The 26,655-nt window shown below is 49.7% G+C and overlaps 1 protein-coding gene across 2 annotated transcripts in view; it reads right to left on the bottom strand.

The window, feature by feature from the left end:
* Positions 1-625: 625 nt before the first annotated feature.
* The window catches only part of ZSWIM4 (zinc finger SWIM-type containing 4), a 48,155-nt gene continuing 22,125 nt past the window's right edge, over positions 626-26,655 (bottom strand). Inside the window, exons 3-14 of one of the 2 annotated variants that reach the window (XM_063119330.1) lie at positions 21,507-21,863; positions 19,713-19,861; positions 17,548-17,698; positions 14,227-14,406; positions 13,153-13,467; positions 12,340-12,477; positions 11,674-11,928; positions 10,887-11,022; positions 10,035-10,192; positions 9,701-9,864; positions 1,734-1,815; positions 626-1,512 (exon numbers count right to left, since the gene is read on the bottom strand). In XM_063119330.1, coding sequence (XP_062975400.1) covers positions 626-1,512; positions 1,734-1,815; positions 9,701-9,864; positions 10,035-10,192; positions 10,887-11,022; positions 11,674-11,928; positions 12,340-12,477; positions 13,153-13,467; positions 14,227-14,406; positions 17,548-17,698; positions 19,713-19,861; positions 21,507-21,863 — 2,972 coding nt within the window. The remainder of the gene's footprint in view (positions 1,513-1,733; positions 1,816-9,700; positions 9,865-10,034; positions 10,193-10,886; positions 11,023-11,673; positions 11,929-12,339; positions 12,478-13,152; positions 13,468-14,226; positions 14,407-17,547; positions 17,699-19,712; positions 19,862-21,506; positions 21,864-26,655) is intronic. The other variant, XM_063119331.1, reaches the window with a different exon arrangement.

Raw genomic sequence — 26,655 nt, 5'->3', positions numbered from 1 at the left:
CTGACTTGAATAAATGAGGCCAAACCAACCCCCACCGGATTTGAAATATAACATTGGAACAGCAGCTGTGAAATTCCATGGGACTGGACGCCCACCTTCCGCGAGACCCTGCCGGGGCCCAAAACCTTCAATCAAGGTGGGGAAGTGCCTGTTGTCATCTGGCATGAGATAATACTGAAACTGGCAACTCCTACAACCAAAGCGCAGGCCCGGTTCTTTCCTGCCCCCACTGACGGAGCCAGTGGAAGGGCCAAAGCTGCAGCCTTTCAAGAGAGGCTGTGCCCAGCCAAGGTGTTACAGAACCCCCCTCCCCCTCCCGGGCCTCCTCCAGCCTGAACCCCAGTGGAAGGGCAGACCCATCTGCTCAGTCCTAGAGCCCTGGAGCACAACCTCTGAAGGGACGAGAGACCTCACTGCTCTCCCACCCCACAGGCCGAGGGGTTTCCGAATCCCGGCAGAAATTCAGTTTCTGCCTGGCCGCCTACCCAAAGCACTTGTGCCCCGCAAAGGAAAGAGGTCCTTCCACCCCGCCCTCCAAGCCAAAGTGCTTCCGATCAAGGCGGAGAGACGTCCCTCCGGCTGCCCACCCCCCCTTAGCCAAAGCAGTCCCTCCCCAAAGTGCCCCCTAGCCAAAGCGCTCCCGCACAAGCAGCATAAGCTTCTTCTTGCCCTTGTAGGTCTGTTTGAGGTTGTCAAGGAACTGGCTGAAGCGCACGTGCCCTTCGTGTGCCATCAGGAAGGTCTCGCGGGCTTTGCCCAGAAACTCAATGAATTCGCCATAGTGCCGGGGACTGATGTGGGTGAGGCGCGAGTGGGTGGTGCTGATGTAGGCAGCCATGGCGGCTTCCAGGAGCTGGCAGAGCGGGGCCTTGTCCATAGCAAAGAGCTTCCCTCCAGCACCGGCGCCGCCTGCCCCACGGCGCCCCCCTCCCAGCGAGGCAAGGCCTGGAGGCGGGAGGCTCCAGCGGTGCAAGATATCAGAGAGCATGGGGGCGCACTGCACGCTCTTGATGACGAGTGGGACGATGGCAGCCAGCTCGTTCTTCCCCAGGGACTGGCTAAGGGAGCAGGCCCAAAGGACGTCATTGAGGGCAGGGTGGGTGTCCTGGTTGAAGGCAATGCTGAGGTGCGAGAAGGCCAGGGTGGCCAGCTTGTAGGCGCGAATCGGCAGCCCACGGTGCTCCATGTAACGGGCCACGGTGAAGAGGTGGGAGTGGCCCATGCCAGCAGAGGCCGCCGAGTCCAGCACGATCTGGTAGGCCGCCTCGAAGGCCGCGTGGTTCTTCTCGCAGAGCGTCAGAGCTGGCAAGGCACAGTTCTGCGGGTCCTTCATGGCGCACTGCAGCGCCAGCGTCCGGGCGCAGCTGCACAGCTCGTCCCGTTGCCCCGTGCTCAGGCTCAGCCGGAGCAGCGTGGCATGCGTGGTGCCGGTCACGGCGACGATGGTCGTGGCCTCAATGGGTGTGAAGAGCGTGTACCAGTTCTGCATAATGTTCATCAGGGCCTGGACACCTAGTAGTGAGGAAAAGGGGAAGAGGGCAGGGGTTAATCACAAAGGCCCATGTGCCAAGAGGAGGCCCAGAAGCCCCTGACGGAACTCAGAGCAATGGGGGGCAGGCTGAGAGGGCTTGCCTTTGTACATAGGGCCAGGGGGTGGGGGGAGGAGCCAGCCCACAATTTCCTTGCGCCCGTGTGACCTTCTGTGGCAATTCCCAGCATTTATACCCACTCACCTATTTCCGTGGCACAGCTGACCAGCCAGCGAACCATTTCTCGGCGACGCCAGGTCATGGTGTTGAGCGTCATTCGCATCACCTAGGGGAAGAGCAGTGGCAAACGGATGTTTTCAAGACAGTCCTAGTGCCGAGGGAAGCACAACTCCTAATAGGAGCCACATGGCATCTGCCCTCCAGCCACCTGCTTCCTAGAGCATGGTGACAGAGTTTGCTGCTAACTGAAGCATCAGGCGGTGTGATCCAGTGGCAGCCGCGATGGTAGGCATGGAACTGGGAGCCTTGCACCCAAATCCCCATGCCTGGGGGGCAGGGGGGCTTGGACGGATCCATCCCTCTCAGCTCCCTAGCTGTAGAATGGGACCTCAGAGGAGCACTGGATGAGTGAATTACAGCACAGTGCCTTGCACGCTAAGAAGTGGTATGATGGCTCACAGGGGAGAGAAGCACCACCTGAATACGATGAAGGAGTTCCATTACTAAGTCTCTGCTCCAAGCAAGTGGACTCAGTGCCCTCCAGGAACTGGAAGCAAAACACAGAGGAACTGGAGGGAGGGCCCCGAAGTGCATCAGCAGAAGCCCCCAGCCAGACACTGTGGTCCAACTTAACAGCTCTATGTCTGTTCAGCCCGTCTAAAGACCCGATGCTCGTCATGAGCTGCAGCCACTCAGACAAAAATGTGCATCTGATCTGTTGTTAGCGGAGATCTGACAGCCCTCCTACTATTTTATAGAAATGGGTAGACTGGAACTTGGCTCTCTGTGAACGAAGCATCAGCTAAAAGAAGGACAGGTTGCTTACCTGTAACTGTGGTTCTTCGAGTGGTCATCTGTGCAATCACACACATGGGCTCTGCACCTGCGCGGAGCCTCGTTCGGGAAATTTCTATAGCTGATAGAGATTTTGGCGGGAGCCCTCCCCCAACGCTCAGGAGGGTCCCTGCCTAGCTCCCCAGTTCTCAAGGGACCGCCATTGCGGTCCCCGGACTGAAGAAAAAAACAGTCCCCAGAGAATGCCCAAAAGAAAGACACCCAGAGGGGACGGTGGGTGGGTTGTGTGACTGCACAGATGACCACTCGAAGAACCACAGTTACAGGTAAGCAACCTGTCCTCCTTCTTCGTGGTCTCTGTGCATCACATATATGGACGACTAGCAAGCTGACTTACTGGTGGTGGGTTGGTGTCTCATTGCAGAATCGCCGACAGGACAGCCCGTCCAAAGGAGCAATGCGCTCTGGAACATACATCCAGTCTATAATGCCTGATGAACGTTGTCGGTGTAGACCACGTTGCAGCACGACACAGCTCGAGTAGAGAGAGTCCACGTCCAACCGCCGTTGAGGTGGCAACTGCTCTCGTGGAGTGAGCCTTGACTGTGTTAGGCAAGTTGATCTTAGCCAACTTAGAGACCAAACAGATAGTCTGTACTATCCAAGCAAAGAGCCTTTGTGTGGATACTGGGTGGCCTTTTCTATGTTGTCCATAGCAGAGAAATAAGCCTGGAGACAGGTGAAAATTCTCTGTACGGGCTTTATAAAAAGCCAAGGCACATCGTACATCCAATGTGTGTAGAGTAGATTCAAGAGACGTAGATGGTGATGGAAAAAAGGTTGGTAACACCAGGTCCTGATTTACATGGAAATCTGAAACTATTTTGGGTAAGAAATTGACATCAGGGCGCAGTATTACTTCGTCACGATGGAAGACAAGAAAAAGTTCATCCACACGCAAGGCTGCTAGTTCACTTGCACATCTTGCTGAAGTTATGGCCACAAGAAAAACAACCTTCCAAGTCAGAAAATTTAGATCTGAAGTGGCCATGGGCTAAGCGGCTTTGCAGAGAGAACAAGTAGCACCACTGATAAACTCCAGGAAGGTGTGGGTTGTCTAGCTGGTGGCTTAATGTTCCATAATCCCTTCAGAAATCGACGGACTAGTGGGTGGGAGAATACAGAGTATCCCTCTACAGCAGCGGTTCTCAACCTGTGGGTCGGGACCCCTTTGGGGGTCGAATGACCCTTTCACAGGGGTCGCCTAAGACCATCGGAAAACACATATTTCCGATGGTCTTAGGAAACTGTATTGACTGAACTATGTCATGTATCATCTTTTGTATTATTAAAGCTATTGTTATGCATTATTTTCATTAGCAAACCAGCCCATGACAATGGATCATGTAGAGAAGAATGAAAATAATTTTATGGTTGGGGGTCACCACAACATGAGGAACTGTATTAAAGGGTCGCGGCATTAGGAAGGTTGAGAACCACTGCTCTACAGGGTAGTGGTATGATGATATGGCTGCTAAATAAACCTTTTAACGATGGAAAACTGGAGACCATTGTCCCCTAACGTTAACAAGAAAGACAAAACTTGTTGAACCGATGAAGAAAAAGGTTCAAACTGCCTGGTTAAGGCAAACTCTTTAAACTTTAGCCATTTCCTCGAACAAAATGAGTGTGTGGATGGCTTCAATGCTGCATCAAGGACCTCCTGTATCTTAGTTATCATGTGAGTGTCCTCCTGCAGGGAAACAGCCTCCACGCTGTCAAGTGCAAGGTGTCGATTTCGGGGTGGTAGACACGGCCCTCCTGTCGATGTAGTAAGTCTGGGCGCCTCGGAAGGCGGTAGTATTGTCCCCGAGACCTGATGAGGAGTGGGGCAAACCAGCCCTGCCTGGGCCACCACGGTGTCACCAGAATGCAATTTGTATTGTCTATTGTGATCTTCCCCAACACCTTGGGGAGTGGTGGGAAAAGGAAGTACAGCTCGTGAGAACAGGTCAGGAGAAAAGCATCCCCCCTGGAGAATTGTCCCAGACCTGCCCTACTGCATACAGAACAGGCTGTACCCTGAGTTCTCTTGTGTGGCGAACAGGTCAGTGGTTGGCGTTCCCCAACGTTGGAAAATGGCATAAACTACTTGTTGGTGGAGTTGCCACTCGTGCGATATTGAGATGGTTCTGCAGAGTTGATCTGCTAACTCGTTGTCCTTGCCCGCAATGTGGACTGCTGTAACAGCAATTCGATGTCGCCATTCCAGAATCTGGATTGTCAAGCTGACTAGTCGGATTGATTTCGTCCCTCCTTGTTTGTTGAGGTGGAAGACCACCGTGGTATTGTCTGAGGTGTCTTGAATGTGCTTGTTTCTGAGAACTGAAGCAAAGGCTTTGAGGGGGTTTTGGACAGCAAGGAGTTCCAGGATGTTGATGTGACTGCGTTTCTGACTGTTCAACCGAGCACCCTGAATTGTCATGCCCTTGCAATGAGCACCCCAACCTTGAAGGGATGCATCCGTTGTTAGAATGATCGACGGGGAACTGCGATGAAAGGGTATCCCCATCAACAGATGATCGTGTTGAGTCCACCATACCAAGGATGTCAGGACCCTGGTTGGTAATTGAAGAATTATTCTTTTCGCGTTCAAGAGGGGATTGAGAATGGCACCTATAAATTTTATAGATTGGGAAAGAACAAGATTCGACTTCTCCTCATTGATACAAAGTCCTAGGTTGGTTTACAAACTCTGGATTGTTTGGAGTTGCTGTGTGAGAAGTGTTTTGGACTGTCCTACGACTAGTCAGTCGTAGATATACGGGTATAATTGGATTCCCAATTATCTGCCACAGATATGCGCAGACCACCGCCATGCATTTGGTAAAAATGCTTGGTGCGGCCGATAAGCCGAAGGGAAGTACCCGGAATTGAAAGCAACAATCGTCCATCATGAACCGAAGAAACTTTTGACAGGACTCATGGATGTCTATATGAAAATATGTATCTCGGAGGTCGATGGATGCAAACCATACTCCCTTTGCGAGGAGCAGGAGGATAATGGCTAGTGAAGTCATCCTGAATTTCGTGGTTTTTACGAAAAGATTTAAGTTCCTTAAGTCTAAAGTGGGACGTAGACCCCCATCTCTTTTTGGCACAGTGAAATAGCGGGAATAAAAAATGTGTTGAACAAGGTTTTCTGGTACATGCATCATCGCTCCCTTTTGCAAAAAAGCTTGGATCTCCTCCTGTAGGGCTAACGAAGGCTAGGTGAAACGTATTAACCCCAACGGTGGTGTTGCGAGGAATTCTATGCGGTACCCCACCGCTATGATCTTTAGTACCCAAGAGTCGGATGTTATTTGGGACCATGTCGAAAAGAAAGGGGAGAGTCGGTTTCCGAATGGAGTCATGTGAAGAGATGGAGAGTCAAAGGTGATGTCTGTCAGCACCATCCATCTTGCGGCGTTGCGGACGGAACTTGTATGAAGGTTGACTCTTATTTTTGTCTTGATATTGTTGGTTTTGCTTAAAACCCTGCTGACCCGTTTCGAAGCAAGAAAATTGTGTTGGTTGGCTACGGAAACACTTTTTCTGCTTGAATTGGTGAGGAGGAGGTGCGAGGCCCATCTACTTTGCAGTCGTTCTAGCCTTCTGGACAGTGTCCATAGCCTCGTCTGTTTTGGCATTGAATAATCCTATGCCATCAAAAGGATGATCTTCAATACGGGATCTTGCCTCTTGTGACAAACCTGAAGACCTTAGCCACACGTGCCTTCTAAGTGCCACGGCACTCACCATAGATTTCGCGCCACAATTCATCTGGTGTCGAGCGGTATTTATCTGCTGTTTAGCTAAGCGCACTGCTTCAGAATGGAAGACGCAAGCTAGTTCTCTGTGGTCCTCATCTAGGTGATCGATAAGGGAGTTCATTTTCTCCCACAGGAAAAGCTGATACCTCGCCATTGTTGCCTAGGAGTTGGCTACTTTTAGGGTTAGAGATGTGGAGGACTACATTCTCCGACCCATTAAATCAAGATGGCGACCTTCTTTGCCCACAGGAGCAGTATGAGTTCGTTGGAAACGGCCTTGAGCTGATTCAACCACTTGAGTTCGGTTGTGGGTGAACAAACAAAAATTCTGCGTCCTTTTCAAGAAGTTTGTACATATTTTCCAACCTCTTTGATGCAGGAGGTAGAGTTGCTGGTGATTTCCATGCTTGTTGTATTGTTTGTTGAAGTGTAGGGAAGCAGTGATATCGCTACGGGTAGCGTAGTCTCAGAATGCACAGCATCAAAAACAAGGTCTGTGACCTTCTGTATCGAACCCTGAGATTCCATTCCTAATGATTGTGCCATTCGTTGGATTAGATCTGAGAAATGTCCAAGGTCCTCCGAGAGAGAGACTGGATCCTGTGATGTCACAAGGTTATCGGGGGATGGAAGGGAAGGTGCTACTGAAGAACACGAGTGCGAATCTGATTTGAAACCGTCATGATCTGGCTGAGATATGAAATCGGTTTCCTTTTGCTGTGGTACTTCCCTTGATGTCGATGGAGCTCTTGGCATCAAGCACGTTGGATTTGGTTGCGTCAGCATCGGGGGGAGGGGGCAAGCATGGGTAGAATTGAGGGCTGTATCGGACGCGATGGTTCCGGAGGCTGGTCTCTCGGTATGGAGATCGATGCCAATGGAGGTTGCCGGCGTCAAGGAGACAGTGGATACTGATAAACAGCGTCATAGGAGGGGTTCCATGGCACCCAATAATAGGTTGGCCTTGGAAGCATAGACCACTCAGAGCGCCGCTTCCAGTCGGAGGACGGTGATCGAGACCTATATCGGCTGCGTCGATAGTGAGGTTCGAAGTCTCGGCGCTGAGGAGAGCGTCTAGTCCATTCCGGGGGAATCTCTGTAGCGGCGTTGCCGGTGTCGAGGGGAGTTCCTGGTTGACTCCGGGGAGTCTCTATAGTATTGTTGTCGATCCCTAGGCCTTGGTGGCAATGTTCGGCATGGTGAGACTCTTGGCTCCCTACGGGGAGTGCATTGAGGTCCTGACAATAGAGGTGCATGTGGGGACGAGTCAAGTATCTCCCCCTCAGAGATCGATACCGTCGGAACGGCGTCGACTGTTCTGATAGAGAGCTCATCTACTGACTGAGCTGGGTTATCCCCTGATAACAGCTGTTGATTTAACACCGGTATTGGAGAGTGGAGTGGAGGGGGTGTCGGAATGCACTTCAACACTTTGTTGGCAACCTCGGCAGATGCATCTGAGTGCTTCCTCTTCTTCTTTTCAATTCTAGAAGGGGTGCCAGCTTTTTAGCGGCCGTGGAAGCCAGAGATAACATCAATGTCGACAGTCTCTCGGATTTATCTCCTCTTTCAGGTGTTACGGAGACCGGCATTTCTAAGCTTTTGGTAGGGACTGCTTGTAATGCCTTTTTCCACAGTTCTGACCTTAGTTGGTCCGCTCGGTGTCAATGAGTCTGCCTTGAAAACACTTGGCAAAAGGAACAGGCTTCGACTTTATGACTTTCTCCAAGACAAAGGAAACATAGGCGGTGGCCATCTGAAAGCGGCAATTTGCTGCCACAAACGGAGCACTTTCTAAAAGGTGCCCAGAGAGCCATACGCCCCTTCGTAGATTGCGATAAGAATCGTAAACAGTAGTAGGGAAAGATCATAGATAATACTATAAAGATTTTTTAAAAAAAATTAATTTTTTTTTAGGGAAGAAAAAGGCTAGAAGAAGAAAGAGTGAGAATTAGAAAGAAGAAAGAATAGAAATCAGCCAATGAACATGTCCGAAGATAGCGAAACTCCCTCACGCTGCAGCCGCAATGGCGGTCGAAGAGGAACTGGGGAGCTAGGCGAGGACCCTCCTGAGCAGCGTTGGGGGAGAGTTCCCGCCAAAATCTCTATCAGCTATAGAAACTTCCCGAACGAGGCTCCGCGCAAGCGCAGAGCCCATATGTGTGACTGCACAGATGACCACGAAGAAGAACACCCTATTTCCCAAAATTTAAAGATGTTTCGCTGACTTGAAGCTAATGAATTCTTAGCCGGGGCAAAAGAGAATTCCCGTAGAAGGAAGGTGACGGATAATTAAAAGGAGATTTGGATTTGCTATCTCCAGCCAACACCCCACGGCTTATGCTCGTACATGGCGACACTTAGTGACCATATATCTGAGGAAGTAGCACGAAACGGGACGCTTATCTGGATTCCTGTTATAGAAGTAATTTGGTCTATTGTAATAATTTCATTGTCATAAAAATAATCCCTTATTCTATGTTGTTTGATTGAACCGCTTTATAACTGAGGTTACTATTTTGTTTGATTGAACTACTGTATAATTGTCGTTATTATAGAAAATAAGTCACCGTTTTGAAATTTCTTACAAATGTGGTTTGATTCAACTGTTATGCGGTTGTGTGTCTAGGGGCACTCCTTACCATTACTATTATTATTATTATTATTATTTATTTATTTATATAGCACCATCAATGTACATGGTGCTGTACAGAGTAAAACAGTAAATAGCAAGGCCCTGCCGCATAGGCTTACAATCTAATATTACAATTACTGAAAGCTTAGTAACAGTGGGGCATACGGACGGGTGCATGAGAACTTCATTTGTTTGTATATCACTCGAAAACGCCCCCATTCACAACTCTGAACACGAACAGAAGTACATATCCTCCCCAAAGTGTTCGCAAATTCCCGAACTAGTGTTTGCTCTCCCAAAGTGCAACTTTTTCAAAATGTGCAACTTTCGAAGGGGAAATCCCATTCAAATGACCCAAAAACACAAATGAGAGAACAGGCATGAGCTGAACTGAGTTGTGAAGTAAAGTTCAGAGATCTTCAAAGAGCTCAAGCATCCCATCCCTGGGCAAATGTTGCCCGCATCATGAAAACGTCAAGTGGAAATGGTCCTGCCAAAAAGAGCACGCATTGTTCTGGATGCTCTAAAACGGAGTTAGGCAACCTAGCGTCCCTCCAGATGGTTCGGACTACAACTCTCATAAGCCCCAGCCAGCATGGGTTATGGGGGTTATAGTCCCAAAAAATCATCTTAGAGGGCACCAGGTTGCCTACCCCCTGCTCTAAAACCTGTTGCAGTGAGCACAGGGCAGCCCCGAACCCTCTCCTCAGAGGGCAGGGGCACCACCTCCACACACATGCCCTCACCTGCAGGCCAAGCTCCAGAGAGATGTTAAGCAAGGTGGTGTCTGGAGGGGTGTTGGCCGGTGTGGCGGTCTTGCAAGCATCTTGGGCCAGTTTGAACAACAAGGCTGGAGAGTGGATATTTTGCTGGATGGAGGCCAGGACCATGCGCAGCCAATTGGGGTCACCTAGAATGAGCCAAAAAGACAGAAAGCACCCAGGATTATACCTTTCCCAGCGCTGAGGACGGAATCCAACCTTCTGCTTCATTGGCTCTGCATAATAAGCCCTCCTCCCTTCAGAAGGGGAAGGTTGTGGCCCCCAAATCTCTGGGCTCCAACTCCATGACTGGAGCTACCTTTAGCAGCCGTAAGCATGGCCGACGCAAGCTCGCACTGCCGGGTTTCCAGGTGGCCCAGGGTAAACCAGCGGGGGAAGCGGTTGGCCATCATCGAGTCCAGGGGGTTCTGATGCAGGATGTCGCTCGCTGGCAACACCGTCTCCAACACAGGGAGCCTGCGGAGATGAGAGAAAGGAGCCTGGTCAAGTTGCTACCGCTTGAGCGAAAGATACCCCCTCACCGGCCAGAATTAGTGGACCCCAGTAAGGGAAGATTGGCTTCAATATCAAGAAATGGGGGTTGGCTAATGTAAGTCACTCGCTTCCCGTGAAGAAGCGCTACTTTCAATATTGCGATCGACAGCGTTTAACAGCAGCTGGAAAGCGCAAGCAAAGGCCCGGGGGAAGGGTGTGTGTATGTGTGTATGTATTGGAAGCAGGGATGGGGGACACAGCAACCGCCCAGAGAGCTTCGGCTATTGGGCGGTATAAAAATGTAATAAATAAATTGGCACGTATACAAGGGCCAGCAGTCACAAAGAGTGGCAAGAAGAGCTGGAGCAGCAAGGGGTAGGGGAACGTTGAGAGCCAGTGTGGTGTAGTGGTTAGTGTTGGCCTGGGACTGGGGAGACCCAGGTTCAAGTCTCGACTCTGCCATGAAGCTGCGCCATTGGTTGACTTTGGGCCCGTCCCTGATTCTCAGCCTAACCTACTTCACAGGGTTGTTGTGGGGATAAAATGAAGAGGAGGAGGGGGGGGTCATGTGCACCGCCTTGGGCTTCTTGCGAGAGGAAAAGGCGGGGTATAGAGGTAACAAACAGAGTAAATAAATAATAAACACTGGTGGAAGTGGAGGAGGGGGTTTACATACCTCATGGCTCGCAGCGCCAAGCGATAGGCCAACTCGGGGTCATAGGGCAGCATGGCAGTGAAGAGGTAGCGGGCAAAAGTGTGCATGGGGACACTCTCGCGGAACACGACCTCCCCAAATCCACTGAAGGGGCCCCCTGGAAGGAACAGGCAGGCAGGCGGTTTTTAAGAGAGGCAGCACAACAACCTAGCTCCAGGCCCGCCCGCCCGCCCGCCCGCGAGATACCAGAGGAGAGCAGCGTGAAGGGCACATCAGTGCTCCCAAGCAGAGGACGAGCCAGCGGGCACAGGCTCCCCCACCTGCTGGCTTGGCCTTTCTTGGACTCTCAGGGTCGGGTAAGGCCAGCATCGCCACCACCTCCAACCCCCACGGAAGCTGCATCCCAAAGGCCGTTTTTGTGCAGGGCTCGCATCCCTGCGGCACGCAGAGCTCTCCGCTCCGACGCTGCAAAGTCTGGGGAGGACGCTGCTCCTTTGGCACTGACCGCATTGCCTCCCTGTTGCCTGCCTGCTAGACGCAGGGTCTCGCTCAGGCCCGGGGGGACTGGCGCTCCCTTAGCACCAAATCCAGAGCGACCGGATTGCGACTGTGCCGATGCCGCACTGGGAGGCAGAGGGGCAGGGTGGCACTTTTTTCCTCTGCAGCCCCTGGCCTTTGGCAGCCCTGCTGCATAAGAGCAGCTGTCATCCCTCCCCACTAGCCACCCTGCCTCCTCGGCTATCTTCTTCAGCGGCACGGTGGCGGGTGCGCGCCTCCTCTCACAGGGCCCCGGCTCCAGGCCGCTTACCGTCCAGCAGCAGGGTGGCTTGCTTGCGGAGCACGGGGACCAGCCGCTCGTCCAGCTCCATCTCGTCCAGGAGGCCGATCAGCTGCTCCTCGCTGCGCACCACCTTGTCCTGAGCGTAGAGCCCCTCCGGCATGGACCTCTGCTGCCCCAGCCCCAGCAGCGCCACCTCCAGGGCCAGCGTGAAGTACGACTCGCCAGGGCTCGAGGGCACGGGAATGTGCTGGTAGAGGGCCTTCTTGGGCTCCGCCGCAGAGTCTGGGGAGGGGCGACACGGACGGCGCGGCTGAGCAGAGGGCGGCAGATGGAACAGCCCGCCGCACCTGCAAGCGTGTTGGGGCGCAGTAAGGCAACCTGCCTTCCTCTGCCGTCCCCTGTGGGGACACAGCGTAGCCCTGCTAGGCAAGAGGGAAGCTCTTGCACAGACACCGCCCGAGACGTGCAAAGCCCCTTGATGGCAGGGCCACAGAAACCCAGCGCCCTCCGTCCTCAGGCTAGCGAGGCCTGGGCCAATTCCCCACAGGGGCAAGCGGGCCCTGGTTCGCACGCCACGGTCGTCGTCTGCTAATCCAGGCGGGATACGTAGGCTAGGCTGGTGATGCAAAGCAGCTCCGTTGTGCAGCCGCCCCACACGCACGCTTGCTGTTCTTGTGCCCTGCCCTGCAATACCTGGGTACAGGGCCAGCCCCTCGTCATCCATCCGGCAGGCCTCCAGGAAGGTGCGGCAGAGGCAACCAATGGGGTCCAGAGGGTGCCCCACCCATCCCTCCAGGTTGGTGATGCTAGTCGTGCCTTTGTGCAGGAGCTCTGCAGGGGGAAAGGGGGAAAGACCCATCAGGAACCAAGCCCAGTGCTGAGGCGGCCCAGCCCCACCTGACCGCTGGCACCCAAATGCACTTCTATGTATCCATGGAAAAGGCTGGCAGTTGCACCCGCAATAGCTAGGGAATACAGGAGACAGCGTCAAGGCAGGGAAGCCCGGGCCCCGCCGCCAAGAGCCACAGGGCTGTGCTCTCCCTTCCCACAGTCTCTGCTGCTTTAAACCAGAGGTGGGCCACTTGTGGACCTCTGGATGTCTTGGCTTACAACTCCCACCAGCCGTAAGCAGCATAGCCAATAGTGAGGGATGCTGGGAGTTAGTTGTACGCCAAAACGTCTGGAGGGCCACAAGTTTGTCCACCCGTGCTTGAAAGCAGCAGGGACCCACAAATACCCCTGGCAAGAACCCCCGGCCTCCTTTGGAACATGACCTCAGAGGCGCTGGGAAAGCCACGGGATCGTGCACAGATGGACAGGAAGAGCCCCTGCCCTTCTCCAGGCTCCTGGGACTCCTCACCAGCCCTGCTACAGGAGACGCGTTCCCGGTGATGCTGGGGCCTTGCATGTGCAAAGCTTGTGCTCCGCCGAGCCGGGGCCCTCCCCAGAGGCTCAAGCCGAAGCCCGGCGTCTCCCTCCCGCCCCGCTCTGCTCAGCGCTCCTTGCCTTTCTTCTGCTGCTTGTAGCTCTCCAGCTGGTGCCGCCGCTGCAAGCGCATGGCATTGACCACGGCCACAGCCAAGCGCAGGGCCTCGCGGGGGTAGCCGTGGGAGCGCAAGGCGTCCACCCGAGCGCAGGCCATGGGGAAGGCGTCCCCCAGCCAGAGCGGGTGGCCCTGGGGATCAAAGCCCAGCTTGTCACTTCCGCTCTTCAAAGAGACGCCGCAGCAGTCGCTGTTCAGGATCTTCTGCAGGTGGCAGTCTCCCCAGCGAAGCTCCGCAGCCTTGATGGCACGTCCAAAGACCGTCTGCCGGACGCCGGCTGCCAAGGAGGAAACAGGTCAGGGCAGAGCTTGGGAACATTGTGGAAGCACTGGGCTTGGAACGGCACCAGGGTTGCCCTCCTCTAAGGAGCCCCCGTTTGCATCTAGGGAGCACTTCGCCCTTTCTGCAGCACTTCACGTACGATCTCTCAGTCATCCGTACAGCAGTCCTATAAGGTAAGCCAGCAGTACGACCACATTGCAGGTGGCGTGCCTGAGTTAGAAGCCTGCCTAAGGCCGCCTAGTCAGTTTGTGGTGGAGGCAAGATTTGAACTGAGACCTCCCGGTTCACAGCTTAACCTCAGCTACTATGCAACACTATTTAAAAATGAAAAGACACTCAACGACACGGGGATTCTCGTGTTCTGCCGTCCGAGGTAAACATGTTTGCTCAGAGAAGAATAAGGAGACAGGAGGGTGGCACGGCCAGTTTTGATGGAAAGGTCTGATAAAAGTTTAATAAATAAATAAACAAGCAAGCAAGCAAGTCTCAGGACCGGGATCTATGACATTTCCCCTCTAGAGGGCTGGACATCAGGAAAAACTTCCTGACTGTTAGAGCAGTACGACAATGGAACCAGTTCCCTAGGGAGGTCGTGGGCTCTCCCACACTAGAGGCCTTCAAGAGGCAGCTGGGCAACCATCTGTCAGGGATGCTTTAAGGGTGGATTCCTGCGCTGAGCAGGGGGTTGGACTCGATGGCCTTGTGGGCCCCTTCCAACTCTACTATTCTACGATTTCGGCATGGGTTTCCCTACCTGTGCTGCGGTTTGGGTTAGATGGCAAGGTGCTGTTAGCTCCGATGCTGTCGCAGGAGTAGTTACCCTCCTCCAAGGGACAGATGTCTTGCTTGTTCCACTTCTTGAGAAGCTGCAGCCAGAGAGCCCGCTCTTCCAGCTTGCAGTGGGGGCTCAGGACCACACACACCCACAAGGCGCCTGGGGCACAAAGAGAGAACGACAAAACGGCCAGGTGAGCCTGCAAGCAGTCCAAAACAGATGCAAAGGAGAGCTCTAACAAAGAGACCTAACTTGGAGGGGAGGGCAGGGCTGTGGTCTGACGGCAAATGAAGCAGCAATTCCACTGAAGCTAAGCAGACTCGGAACTGGACAGTGCCTGGATGGGAGCATCAGCATGGGAGAAAGACCAGGATATAAATGCAGTAAATTACAACAACAATGACAACAAATCTTACTGTCTAGCAAATTTATGGTGGCAGAACCGAGGAGGCTCATCACCAAAGCGGGGATGAGGGATACTGGCATCCAAGGCAAGCTGTAGGTGAGGGGAAGGCAACACGCCCCTGGGACATCTTTTTTGGTGCCCACCGAGGGGGCCTAAACCTTCCCACTTTTTTTCTTTTTTAAGAACAATTTTTCTTAGCGGCAGCTGGGATCGCTTTAAAGCAAAGTGAGGGCCTCCAGCCCCCGCCATTTCCCATTTCCCATGAATGCCTCTGGGCCACACAGGGGGCTCAGAGACGTTCTTAGGGATTGTTGGACAGCTGTTTTCCTCTGCAATGTGCCCCAGCCACCAAAGAAAGGAAGGGAAACAGTTTTCTGTTGTCACTAAAAACTGTGTTTTAAAGGAGTCATTTTGTATGTTAGGAGCTCAGACCCCACCTCTGCCTTGTCCTAAATCTTTTGGGCAGTTTCCTTGCCTTTTGTAAGTAGCCACCTCTTCCACGGCAGCCTTTAAAAGGTTGCATTAAAAGGTGAGAAAGACCACCTGCTGTCTCAGGCTCCAAATCACCGTTTCTGGTTTGGAGCTGGAAAGTTGTAAAGCAAAAGGATATATAGAAGGATGGTTTGCCGTCTAATATAACCACTAATACTGTGTTTTTATGCTTTTTATGTTTTTAAAACTTTGTATATTTGTTGAAAAGTTTACTGTTTTTAATTTTTGTAAACCGCCCAGAGCGCTTTGGCTATGGGGCGGTATATAAATGCAATAAATAAATAAATAAATTTTGTGGTGGTGCCCAGCACAGTTTCTCAAAGTGCCAAATTTGCCCATGGGCCCAAAAAGGGTGCCTACTCTCCGGCTGTAGGTCAACCTCTATATCCCACTCAATATTACGGAAGGGAGGTTGGGGTTTTTATGGCACAGCAATAGGTAGAGCAGTTCCTTTGAAATCTGGTTTTCACCTGACTATGGTTTGGCTTTTAACAGCTGAAGGCTAAAATTCTGGCCCAGTTGTACACTATCCCAATATGGATCCAGGGATTTAATACAACTGCCGAGAGTGTTCTGTCAAACTTCTTGCACTCACTTTTTGGAATGCCCAGGTGTGTGCCATCTGCTGCATTGTGCCTGGAGGCTGGCCTAGCATCTATAGGAGGCAGGGCTTGGTCCCTTGCCTTTCGATATTGGCTAAAGGTTGTATATGCCAATTCATCCCAAAGCTATCTTTATCTTTTGCAAAGGGATGTTTTCACCAGTTCATGGTTTAAAGGTTTTACTGTCAAATTGCGCATATTAGGTCCATATCAATGGATTTTCTACATACACAAGTTTACTCTGTGGCAAAATCCATAGTAGATTGGAGGTTCGCTTGGCACCTACATTATATGCTTTCAGATGCCAGGTGAAGACCTTTTTATTCTCCCAACATTTTAACAATCTATAAATACATTTTAACATGGCGTTTTAAATTTGTAATTTGGCATTGCTGCTGTTTTTATCTGGTTGAGCTTTTATATTGTATTTTATATTATGGTTTTATACTGTTGTTTTATACTTTGAATGGTTTTAATTTTTGTGAACCGCCCAGAGAGCTCCGGCTATTGGGCGGTATAGAAATGTAATAAATAAATAAATAAATAAATAAATAGTAGAACAACGGATTAAGGATATAGATTTTCAATGTGCTATGACAAAGGCACGCAGTTTCTGCTCTCCAATACACTCTGGTCTAATTTTTGAATTTCCCAGATGTGCTAGATATCTGGACTATTTGACCATCCCCAAGTACCGACATGCTTTTACAAGGGCTAGATTTAACTGCCTTACTTCTGCAATCTTGGAAGGGCGTTATCAGGGCATCCCATATGAGGACTGCTTGTGTCCCTGTGGTGACAAAGCAGTCGAAACACTAGACCATGTTTTTTTTTCCAATGTAGCTTCCACAGGGAGGAGAGAAATAGATTTCTTGGCCCTCTTATGAGAAAATGCCCTGGAAGGACACCCAAACAGTATTTGGAGTATTTTCCGGCAGGTACAAACAAGTTAACAACAGAGTTAGTGGCTAAGTTCCTCCTCTCCATACAAAGGTCTCGCAAATCGACTTCATCTTAATTGTAACTTCTATCCCATGCTGCTGTTGCTTATCTTTTGTACCAGGTGTTCTAACTATGCCTATATATTTTAAATATGTGTATGTTTTAAATAACTCTTTTAGCCTGTTTGTATAATGAACAAATGACGGTGATTTTATGGTTTTAAATTAACGATTGTGGGTATAGTTTCTATTGGGTCTGTGACCGCATAATAAAAATGTATGTATGTAACAGCTGAAAAGATAGCTGCTAATCATCTCGCTCTCCCGCAATCTGTGCCTCAACACTGTCTGGAGGCTGTGCATTTCTTTATGTTTTTCTCCCAATTTTCCTCTTCGGCCAAAGCACTCCCTCAAGTCAAGAGCACCTCTCTGTGTACAGACTCAGGACATCAAGTGCATAGACAGAGCCATTCCCAGTGGCTTCCCCAAGGATTGGCCGAAGGTGGGGAGATAATTTCAACTGGCAGCATTAAGCTGATCATGGAATTCGCAGGTGTTGCCCTTTTAAGGGGGGGAATGACTTCTTTGATGAGTTTAAGCATTGCTAATCATTCACAGCATCGTGACATCACGTGAGCTTAAAAGCTAAACCTTCAAAATAAATTATGGAAAGGAAGACCCATCCTCTGGCATCCGTGATTTCGACAAGCCCTGCCCACGCGTTTCCAACCTTCTCTCTGCAGCTATACGGACTAGAAACTGGCCTTTTTAAAAAACGGAATTCTGCACCAGTTTCCAGAATTCTGCTGATGTCGATTCCCTTGGGCAGAGCCCTCCCTAACGCAAGGGGACTACTCACCTAGTTCATCCCAGAGCTGCCGGCACTTGTCAGTCATGCCTGCTCCTTGCTGCCGCCAGAGAGCCAGGCGTGGATCCTGCAGGAACTGCTCTGTCATCAGGATGAGCATTCGTGCCCCATTGGAGTCCCGCATTCTCAGCATTTCCCGCACCTTGGGGGGAGGAGAGAAGTCACGAATGGAGAGTGGAGGGAGGGGCCAAGGGCTCCAGAAAGTAAACCCCTTTCTCTCCCAAAGCCACTGTGGAGTCTCTTGTCTTGTCGCAACCTCTCCCCCACCGATAAGAGCCCCAAGCCCCCCTCCTGGCCATGCTGAAGGCCAGCAGGCACCTCAGCACACAAGAGTCCTCCTGTTCAAAGCAGCCAGCTGATTTCACCCAGCTATCAGACAGGTTCGAGGTCATCCTCTGCCTGCATCATTCCATAGCTCCAAATGTCAGCAACCCAAGGCCTGTTAACAGCTCTGCCTTGGCAGGAACCAGGCACTGAAAATTTCCCCAAAAGCCCTGATCCAAGAGGGAGGGGATGAAGGAATATTCTAGCAATTCACCCTAAGTAAAGTGACTCTCCTTGATATTTATTTATTTAAAACATTTCTTAACCTGAAGGAACCCAGATAACTAAGCTATCTGAAGGAACGCCTCCTCCCATATGTATCTGCCCAGACCCTAAGGTCATCCTCAGGGGTCCTTCTCCGTGAGCCCCTGCCAAAGGAAGTGAGGCAGGTGGCTACCAGGAGGAGGGCCTTCTCTGCTGTGGCACCCCGGCTGTGGAATGAGCTCCCTAAGGAGGTTCGCTTGGCACCAACGTTATATGCTTTTAGACACCAGGTGAAGACCTTTTTATTCTCCCAATATTTTAACAGTCTATAAATTAATTTTAACTTTGCTGTTTTAAATTTGTGTTTTAAATTTGTATTTTTTGCATTGCTGCTGTTTTTAGCTTGGTTGGGCTTTTATGTTGTATTTTATATTACAGTTTTATACTATTGTTTTGTTTTGAATTGTCTTAAATTTGTAAACTGCCCGGAGAGCTTCGGCTATTGGGCTGTATAGAAATGCAATAAATAAATAACCGCCTTTCAGGGCAGAAGCCCTCCCAAGGCAGCTTACAACAATACATAAAACAGCATAAACGTTAAAAAGCAATAAAAACATACACGTAAAATATCAATTAAAAAAAATAATGACAACAAGGGCAGTAGCAGCAAAACAGTATTCATTTATGAGAAGGCCATGGTAAAATACAACATTTTAAAGGCTTTCTTAAAAAGCCTGCAAGGATGGTGCATGGCGGACCTCCAGCATGGCGGATATAACCAGTATCTCTCAGATCTAAGAATATCTAAGTGCTCTAGGAAGAGCAATGTAAGCTCTTCTCACTTGTCCACCTCTGTGGGGGAGTTCACAAGAGAGGGCTTTTTCTGCACCTCTGCAATAAGTTGCCATTGGGGGGTCTGCCATGCCCAATCCGTGCAGGCTTTTAGGGCGGCCCCAAAGATGTACTTGTTTACTCTGGCCTTCGCCTGATTATATTTTATCAGGCTGGCTTGTAGCTGCAATTGTCTTCTAGATTCTGTCTTAGGCTGGTGTTTTTACTACTTCATTACTTCCTTATTATATGAATTTTATTGTCGTATGCCACCATGGGAGGGCTCCTGCTCTCAAAGGTTGGTCTAGAAATAGTTTAAACTAGCTTGATTCGAGCAGACCATCTGCACACTAGTACTTCATTGCTCAGTATTTCCTGGGTTTTCCACAGGCACACGGAAAGGCCGGGCACGAGGCCGACTGGGAGTTCACTGGACTCACACACACAAACACACACACACAATTCCTCCCCCACTCCCTGATCCCAGGTATGTTTACATATCCTGTAGCTTAGCATCACAAACGTCTTCTCATAGCTAGGAACCTCCAGCACGCCAGGCATCGCCTTAGCGTTTTAGACAGATGCCCCAGGGCACAGAGACAGCCCCAAAGGACAAAGTGAGGCAGTGGGGGGGTATTGCCAGGCTCTGGGGGTGCATGCCAGTTCCACAGCATGAGGGGAAAAGGTCCTTGTTCCAATGGCCACCCGGAGGGAGCAGTAACACAGTTCAGAGAATCCCCGCAATAAAAGATGAGTGGCGGAAGCAGGGCTGTGTAGACCCACGCCACTGCCTTTACCTTGTTGAACATGGACTGCAGCTGCTTGCTTGCCCCGTAGTAACCGCCATTCGACAGCAACTGCTTGACTTGCTCTTGGATCTGCTCCTCATCCAGGTGCCAGCAGTTTGCATCCTCAATGCCAGCACCGGCTGTGGGGTCAGGAGCACCTGGGAGGAGAAGACCCAAGATTTACTGTACCATGGCTGCATTCAGCAGGGTAACCCGGAGTGCATGGCATCTTAGCAGAAGTCAATTCGGCTCGGCCTCCTATCTGGGGGGGGGGGGGAGCACAGTGATCGCTCTTCCAACTTCACTACGAAAAGAGAGCATTCGCAATACTAGGCCATGGTCCCTTCAACAGATGGTTTGCGGAAACGATTTTGAAGAAGCTCATGTTCTGCCACCTGAGTTGGGAGGATGGGTCCTGCTGCTCCTCCGCATCGCCACTGCTATGCACCCCTATCTTTCGCTCTGGGTGCTCCCTCAGAGCAGAAAATGGATTCTCTAGAAACCTGGCCAGGCCCCAAATTCCTTGCTTTGAGGTGGGGTCCTTCCTCAGAGCAAGGCATTGTGGACAAGGTGACCCTGGAGACTGCCTACGTAAGCAGGGAGCCCTTGTGAGCCCTTACCCGAGGACCCAAATGAGAGAGTGGGCAGACAGCTGCTCTGGGGATTCTTACTGTCCGATCTCCCACATTTGCCGGCGCAAGAGAACAGCACCAGTCAGACAGCATGGTAGTGGGTGGCCTTCCCATAAGCAGGGCATGGGAGAAACTTGCTGTATGACTGCATGAAGTGGGGGATTCAGCCTGCCTAATGTGAGGGCTGGCCCTGAATGAGACTTAAATTGAAATCACTGAACAGACCAGCAACCTGTGCACCTTAGCAGAGTACTGAAATCTGTACTGGAATTGTAAGAGCTGCGGTGATTGGTGTGCGCTTAGCTTGGAAAGAGAGGGGGGGGAATCCGCACGTCGTTCTGAGATTGCTTCTAAGCGGCCCCAGTGCGGCGTGAAAGCAAGCGTGTAACTTGCCTTTGGAAGGGCCGACGAAGAGACGTCCTTCCCGCCGCCCCCCGCCGCTGCCACCCGCAGACCTCCTCGCCGACCGGAGAGGAGACCTCGGCTGAAGAAGGCGGGGTTGAGAGTGGAAGAAGCTCTCCACCCCGCCTTCTTCCCCCGAGCTCTCCGTCCCAGCCGGCGAGGAGGTCTGTGGGTGGCAGCGGGGGCGGCGGGAAGGACGTCTCTTCGTCGGCTCTTCCAAAGACAAGTTACACGCTCGCTTTCACGCCGCACTGGGGCCGCTTAGAAGCAATCTCAGAACGACGTGCGGATTCCCCCATAGAAACAGCTAATATGACCGGCCCATCAGAGGAGCTGTTTGTGTATCCTTACTATGATTATATGAATGAAGGTTACCTGATGATCATGGAATTTGATTGCCACACATGCTAGATTTGCATCACTATCTCATTATATAACTGTTGCAACATTCGCAGCCGTGTCCCATTGCTATTCATTGATACTAATTCTCTCTCTTCACAATACCTTTTATTTTGTATGTAAGAGGGTTTGTCTATGTGCATTGTTTTAAGCAGAGTGGTGAACTTGGGCAAACCAGATTTTTAGGCTTAGCTCAGCGATCAGTCAGGCAGTGGCTTCTGGGTTCCTTTATGGCGGAAGCGGCAGTCCCCGCCCCCCACCTCCATCTTTCTGATGGACAGGAGCAAGCAGCAATGGACGCCGGCAGCGACCCCCTCCCCTCCCAAATGCTGTTGCTGCCTCTCCCCGGGACCCAAGCTGAGCTCCGTACCATGCACTCGGTTAATCTCAGAGCCCAGCAGCAGAATCTCATCGGCGAGCCTTTGCGCCGTCGGCAGCACCTCGGTGTGGTGGGCGCTGATCAGGTACTGCACAAATTTCTGCAGCTGGTCCCGGTTCATCTGGGACAAGGTCTCAGAGATGGGCAGGCGCAGCTCCACCTGGCGGGCATGCCGGATACGGTGCAGGGACAACGCCACCACATGGGCACAGTAGAAGATGTCCCGGTTGTCACAGGCGCAGCTCACAGATGTGATCTTGCAGCGGTCAAAGCTGATGGAGACGTGGTAGCTGTGCTCAGGCTCACTGGGGCCTGCAGGTTCTGTCACAATACCACTCAGATGGAAACCTGTACGTTTAGCAGAGAGAAAGGGGGGGGGGGACAGCCAGTGAGCATACAAAGCAGCTACTCCTGAGCAAAAAGTCCTGCAGACCTAAAAGGCTAAAAAATGAAGGAATGGCAATCACAGCCACCTTGATTACTGAGCAGGGACTGGAATGTAGTTCTAAAGCATATATATGTGTGTCAAAGCCTCAGGGCACTGAAGGAAGGAACGCCACATCTCTGGGCAGAGAGCGGTAGCACCACAAAAGCCAACTCCATGCCCCTGCACATAGGGATATCTCCAGAGGCACTCGTGTTGAGCCATGGACACTAACCCTTATCCTGATACCAACTTTGCAGCGAACAGAAATTGGGAGAACGACACTCCAGCCGCTTGACCTTCATTCTGCTCAATGTGGACGAGGAACATTATTGGTACCCTTTGGCTAGAGAAACCTTACCAGGCCATTGTGCGAACAGCTCAACTGTAAATATTTTATTTATTTATTATTTACAACATTTATATACCACTCCACATCTAAAGAGATTCCCAAGCGGGGAACAACGGAAGACACTAAATAAGATAAAAGAATAAAACTCCTTCTTTAAAAAGAAAAAGAAAAAAACAGAAAAGAAACCTCTTTACAACTCTTATTCAAAGTTTACTACTTACCTCCAAGCAGAAATGTGGAGCAAAGTACACACAGACCTGCTTAAAGCGGATGAAACCCCACCCATTTCCTCCCAAGCCGGAGATTTTAGCCCAGGTTGAACTGCTCAGTTCCGCTCTCAGCTGCACCTCCAGCTTTACTATTTCTGGAAGGGGTGCCAGACAGGTGGCACACAACTGAGCAAGAGAGGTGGAGGGAGGGACCACAGCACAGTATCATGGGAGGAGCCGTTCAGTTGCATTGACCAAGCAGGTGAGTCACACGTAATGAAAGTGGGCACCCTCCTCACAAAACCGGTTGGGTCCACGGCCACACCTGCAGCCCCTGCTACGTCACTGTCAGGTACTGTCAAGAAAGGATACCTTGCTGGTACTGCCAGCTCTGCAATGTGGACCAATAGATGACTAACTGCCAGGTCCGGACGCCACACCCTGCAACCTGCAACTCACCTCTCAAACAGCGGAAGCTGCCAGATACATAGGTGGCAGGTGCTATAAATAGAAAGGGGAACTTGCAGAAGAAAAAAGGAGCTGAGGCACAATCCTGTGTCCCTAACCCTGGGGATGGATAAAGCAGAGCTCAGTGAAATCATCCAGACTTCCTGTCTAACACTGAGAGCCAATGTGGTGTAGTGGCAAGAGTATTGGGCTGGGAGTCAGGAGATCCAGGTTCTAGTGCCCACTCAGCCATTGAAGCTTTGGGCCAGTCACAGACCCTCTGCCCATCCTACCCCACAGAGGGTTGTTGTCAGGATAAATGGAGAGGAAGAGGATTATGTACTCTGCCTTGGAATAAATAATGCACCATATTGAGAAAAAACAACTCCAGGGTGCGCATGGAATTTTTCCAGGTGAACTGAGCTATGGGGATCAATAACACCTAGAAATTTCTAATATCAGTGATCACATACACTATTTTGGTGACTTCAGTCCTGTCTACAGTCCATCTGTGGTAAAACAGCAAGTGCCATGACATAAATATGTATCAGACACATTTAGAAAATTGAGCACATTTGCACATCATGGTAAGCCAAGATTCCTGACATCCCATGAATCCTGGCTTACAGTCACCAAGCTTAATGCTAGTCCATGTAGCCTGTTTGTTCCTGCTTGGCTCCTCCCACCAGCGGGTAAACTAACTAGAATTTGAAAGCCTACTTGTGATGAGGAAATTTAGACTCCTGGTTTGTTGTTCCTAAACAAGCCAGGATTCATAAGCCAAGAACAAATCTTTGTTTACCATCTTGACTTGTAAAGGAGAACATAATGGAGACTTACAAGATGATGGAGTCACATTTTCTCTGTCTCATTACCAAGAAAATCAGGATTATCCAATGAAATTGGTAGGCAAGTCAGACCAAAAAGTATTTCTTCAACACAAGACACAGTTCACTTATAACTCTCATTACTAAGAGATGCGGTGAGAGCCATGAATTTAGATGGCGTTCAAAACAAATGCATGGAGGAGGAGGAGGAGGAGACGTGGTATTAAAATGAAACATCAGTACACAGAGACAGCCTACTTCAGATGCTAAAAAGAACAACACAATTTGCGGCTCTCAAGAGTGCCTGACCCCTGTTACAGAGGGGAATGTCAGACAGGCTGCAAAACAGTTCTATCCAGCAATGTAGGTGTTACGCTCTTAGACGTGCAGGTTGCTTCAGTCAGTCATTGCCATTATGCTGACAAAGAGCAGGGTTGGACCAGCATGGACAATTCACATAGGGGAGGATGGGCTGGGTGGTATCTCACTTTGAGCTTTATCACACCAGCGTTATACTGTGCAATCACTGCAAATTGCATGCAAAGGCCTCCGAAGTTTTCCAGCTTATAATCTGCTTTTATTGTGAAGTACTCCCATGCATCCTGCTTTAATTGTGCTATAAAAGCAAAAGACTCGCCGTATTTTGATACTAGTTTTCAAGTGTATCATCCAAGCGGCCACTGGGGCGCAGGAGCAGGATTTGAAGAGAAATTAAACAAATGCTTACATCGGTGTAAGCTTTAAAGGTAAAGACATCAAAATTGGCATAGTAATAGATATTAAGGAGAGCTTTAAGCATACCAAATTTGAATCGGATTGGGTCATCTGTTGTTTTTTAAATGATTTTTTTACATTTCCCCACTTAAACCTACTTCCTGGTATGCAAAGGATCTTGCCGCCCAGTAGCAACAACAACAACAACGCCGACAGCTTAGCGTTGTAGGGATAATTTGGGGGAAACAGGTACGTGGGATGAAACTATTTATCCTCCAACAAACTGGTTGCTCAAGATCACCCAGTGAGCTGTGTGATTGAGTGGGGAAACTGAATCTGGGACTCCCCCATCAAAGCCCAATACTTTATCAAATGTATGCACACATTGCCTCAGTCTCACACAGGATATAAATAGTAATTCACCAGCAAACATCTTTAATGGAACATTGACTGACTGAGGGTTAATCATGCAACTAGATTCAAGAAATGTAATAAATATGTCGCTGTAACTTCAGAGCTACTAGCTCAACGTCAGGGTAGATGAGGTCAGGGCAAATAATAAAGGAGAATGAAAGAATAATTAAAATGTGGGAAAGAACATAACAAATAAAATGAAAGGCAGCATGGACACATAACAGCAGAGAATTAGTTTTCTACACCAGAGAACTGCAATATACCTGGTCTAGCTGAATTTTAGAAAAAGTTTTTAATCGTTGGCCACACAGCAAATGGTTTCAACTGGTCAAGATATTTATTTATTTATTTATTACATTTTTATACCGCCCAATAGCTGAAGCTCTCTGGGCGGTTCACAAAAATTAAAAGATGAGCCTCAAAAAGCAGAACTTCCATAAAAGCTCACTTTAGAACCATCTAAAAGTAGTAACATATTCAAACACGGTTCTTGCTTTCAATCCTAACAACTTACGAAGGCTAGATTGCAATTCTAAGTACACCTGCTAGACACAGCCATCCACAGTAAAAGCAGTAAAACAATGTGTTAAACTGGAAACTTCTGGGCTGAAGAATTCCTCTAGGTCAGAAATCAGTCTTGGGGCCTATATACATTTTTCTTAAGTAGGAGTGCACTGATGAAATCTATAGATGCCAAGAAATAAAATGCCATTCTTTCTACAGAAGCAGGAAGGTGAACTGGATGATCTCATTGAACAGAGCAACCGAAATGGAATGAAATCCTACCGTGATTTCAGAGAGTTAAAGTCATACTCTGAAACTACAACATTTTATATTATTAGTGGAGGACTCATCATCTGAAAATAACAGATGAAGAAAGAACTGGGCAGAACTTGTTCAGTTACAAGATGACTAGGAGCCACCAGTGTGATGCAGTTGCAAAGCAGGCAAATGCAATCCTTGGTTGCATTAGGTGGGGCACTTTTGAGCAGGCACCAGGAAGCATGAATGCATCTGTACAAGTTGCTAGCAAGACCTCCTCTGGAATGCAGTTTTGGTCACTCATTTTCAAGGGGAACAAATTTCAGATGGATCAAGTGTAAACCGGAGCCAACTAGAAATCTTACAGGAAGGTGGAATTAACCCAATAACAAACCATGGGCAATTGTTGGGCTAACTCTGGGTTGTTTACCCTTAACAAAGCCAGACAGCTACTTTGTTTTTGCTTATTTTGTCTTCTCTCTTCTCCATATTTACTACTTATCTAAGGGGCCACCTGTCTTGCTATGAACCTGCCTAGATATTGAGATCTGCAGCTGAGACCTGTTTTGAGTGTGAAGGCTCTTGCTTGCATTGCTTCAAACTGTGGAATGCACTCTCTCAAGAATTATTCCCCCCCCCCCCCATTCTCTTGGCCTTTAGAAAGCATGTAAAGATTAGAGATGTAAAATTTCTGGAAATTTTGACGCCATCGGAAAAAAAAGTTTTTTTCCGTTTTTTTCCGGGGGGAAACGGAAATTTTCGGAAAAATTGAACTAATGCAATATTTGCACTTTTTACAGATTGAAAGTCACTTTGTTACTTTAGGAACATAAAATGTAATTATGTCCAAGTTGGTTTGGCATAAAATTATTACATTTGGTATATTAAAACTAGTGTATTCAAACAATTATTACAAATTTAATTTACTTTTTGTTACTTTTTTTGGGGGGGGGGGGTAACAAATGGAGCTACAAGCTCCTGAACTGTTAGG

Source organism: Elgaria multicarinata, chromosome 3, assembly GCF_023053635.1.
Source record: "Elgaria multicarinata webbii isolate HBS135686 ecotype San Diego chromosome 3, rElgMul1.1.pri, whole genome shotgun sequence".
NCBI classification, from domain to species: domain Eukaryota; kingdom Metazoa; phylum Chordata; class Lepidosauria; order Squamata; family Anguidae; genus Elgaria; species Elgaria multicarinata.
This window is presented reverse-complemented; position numbering and strand designations above follow the sequence as displayed.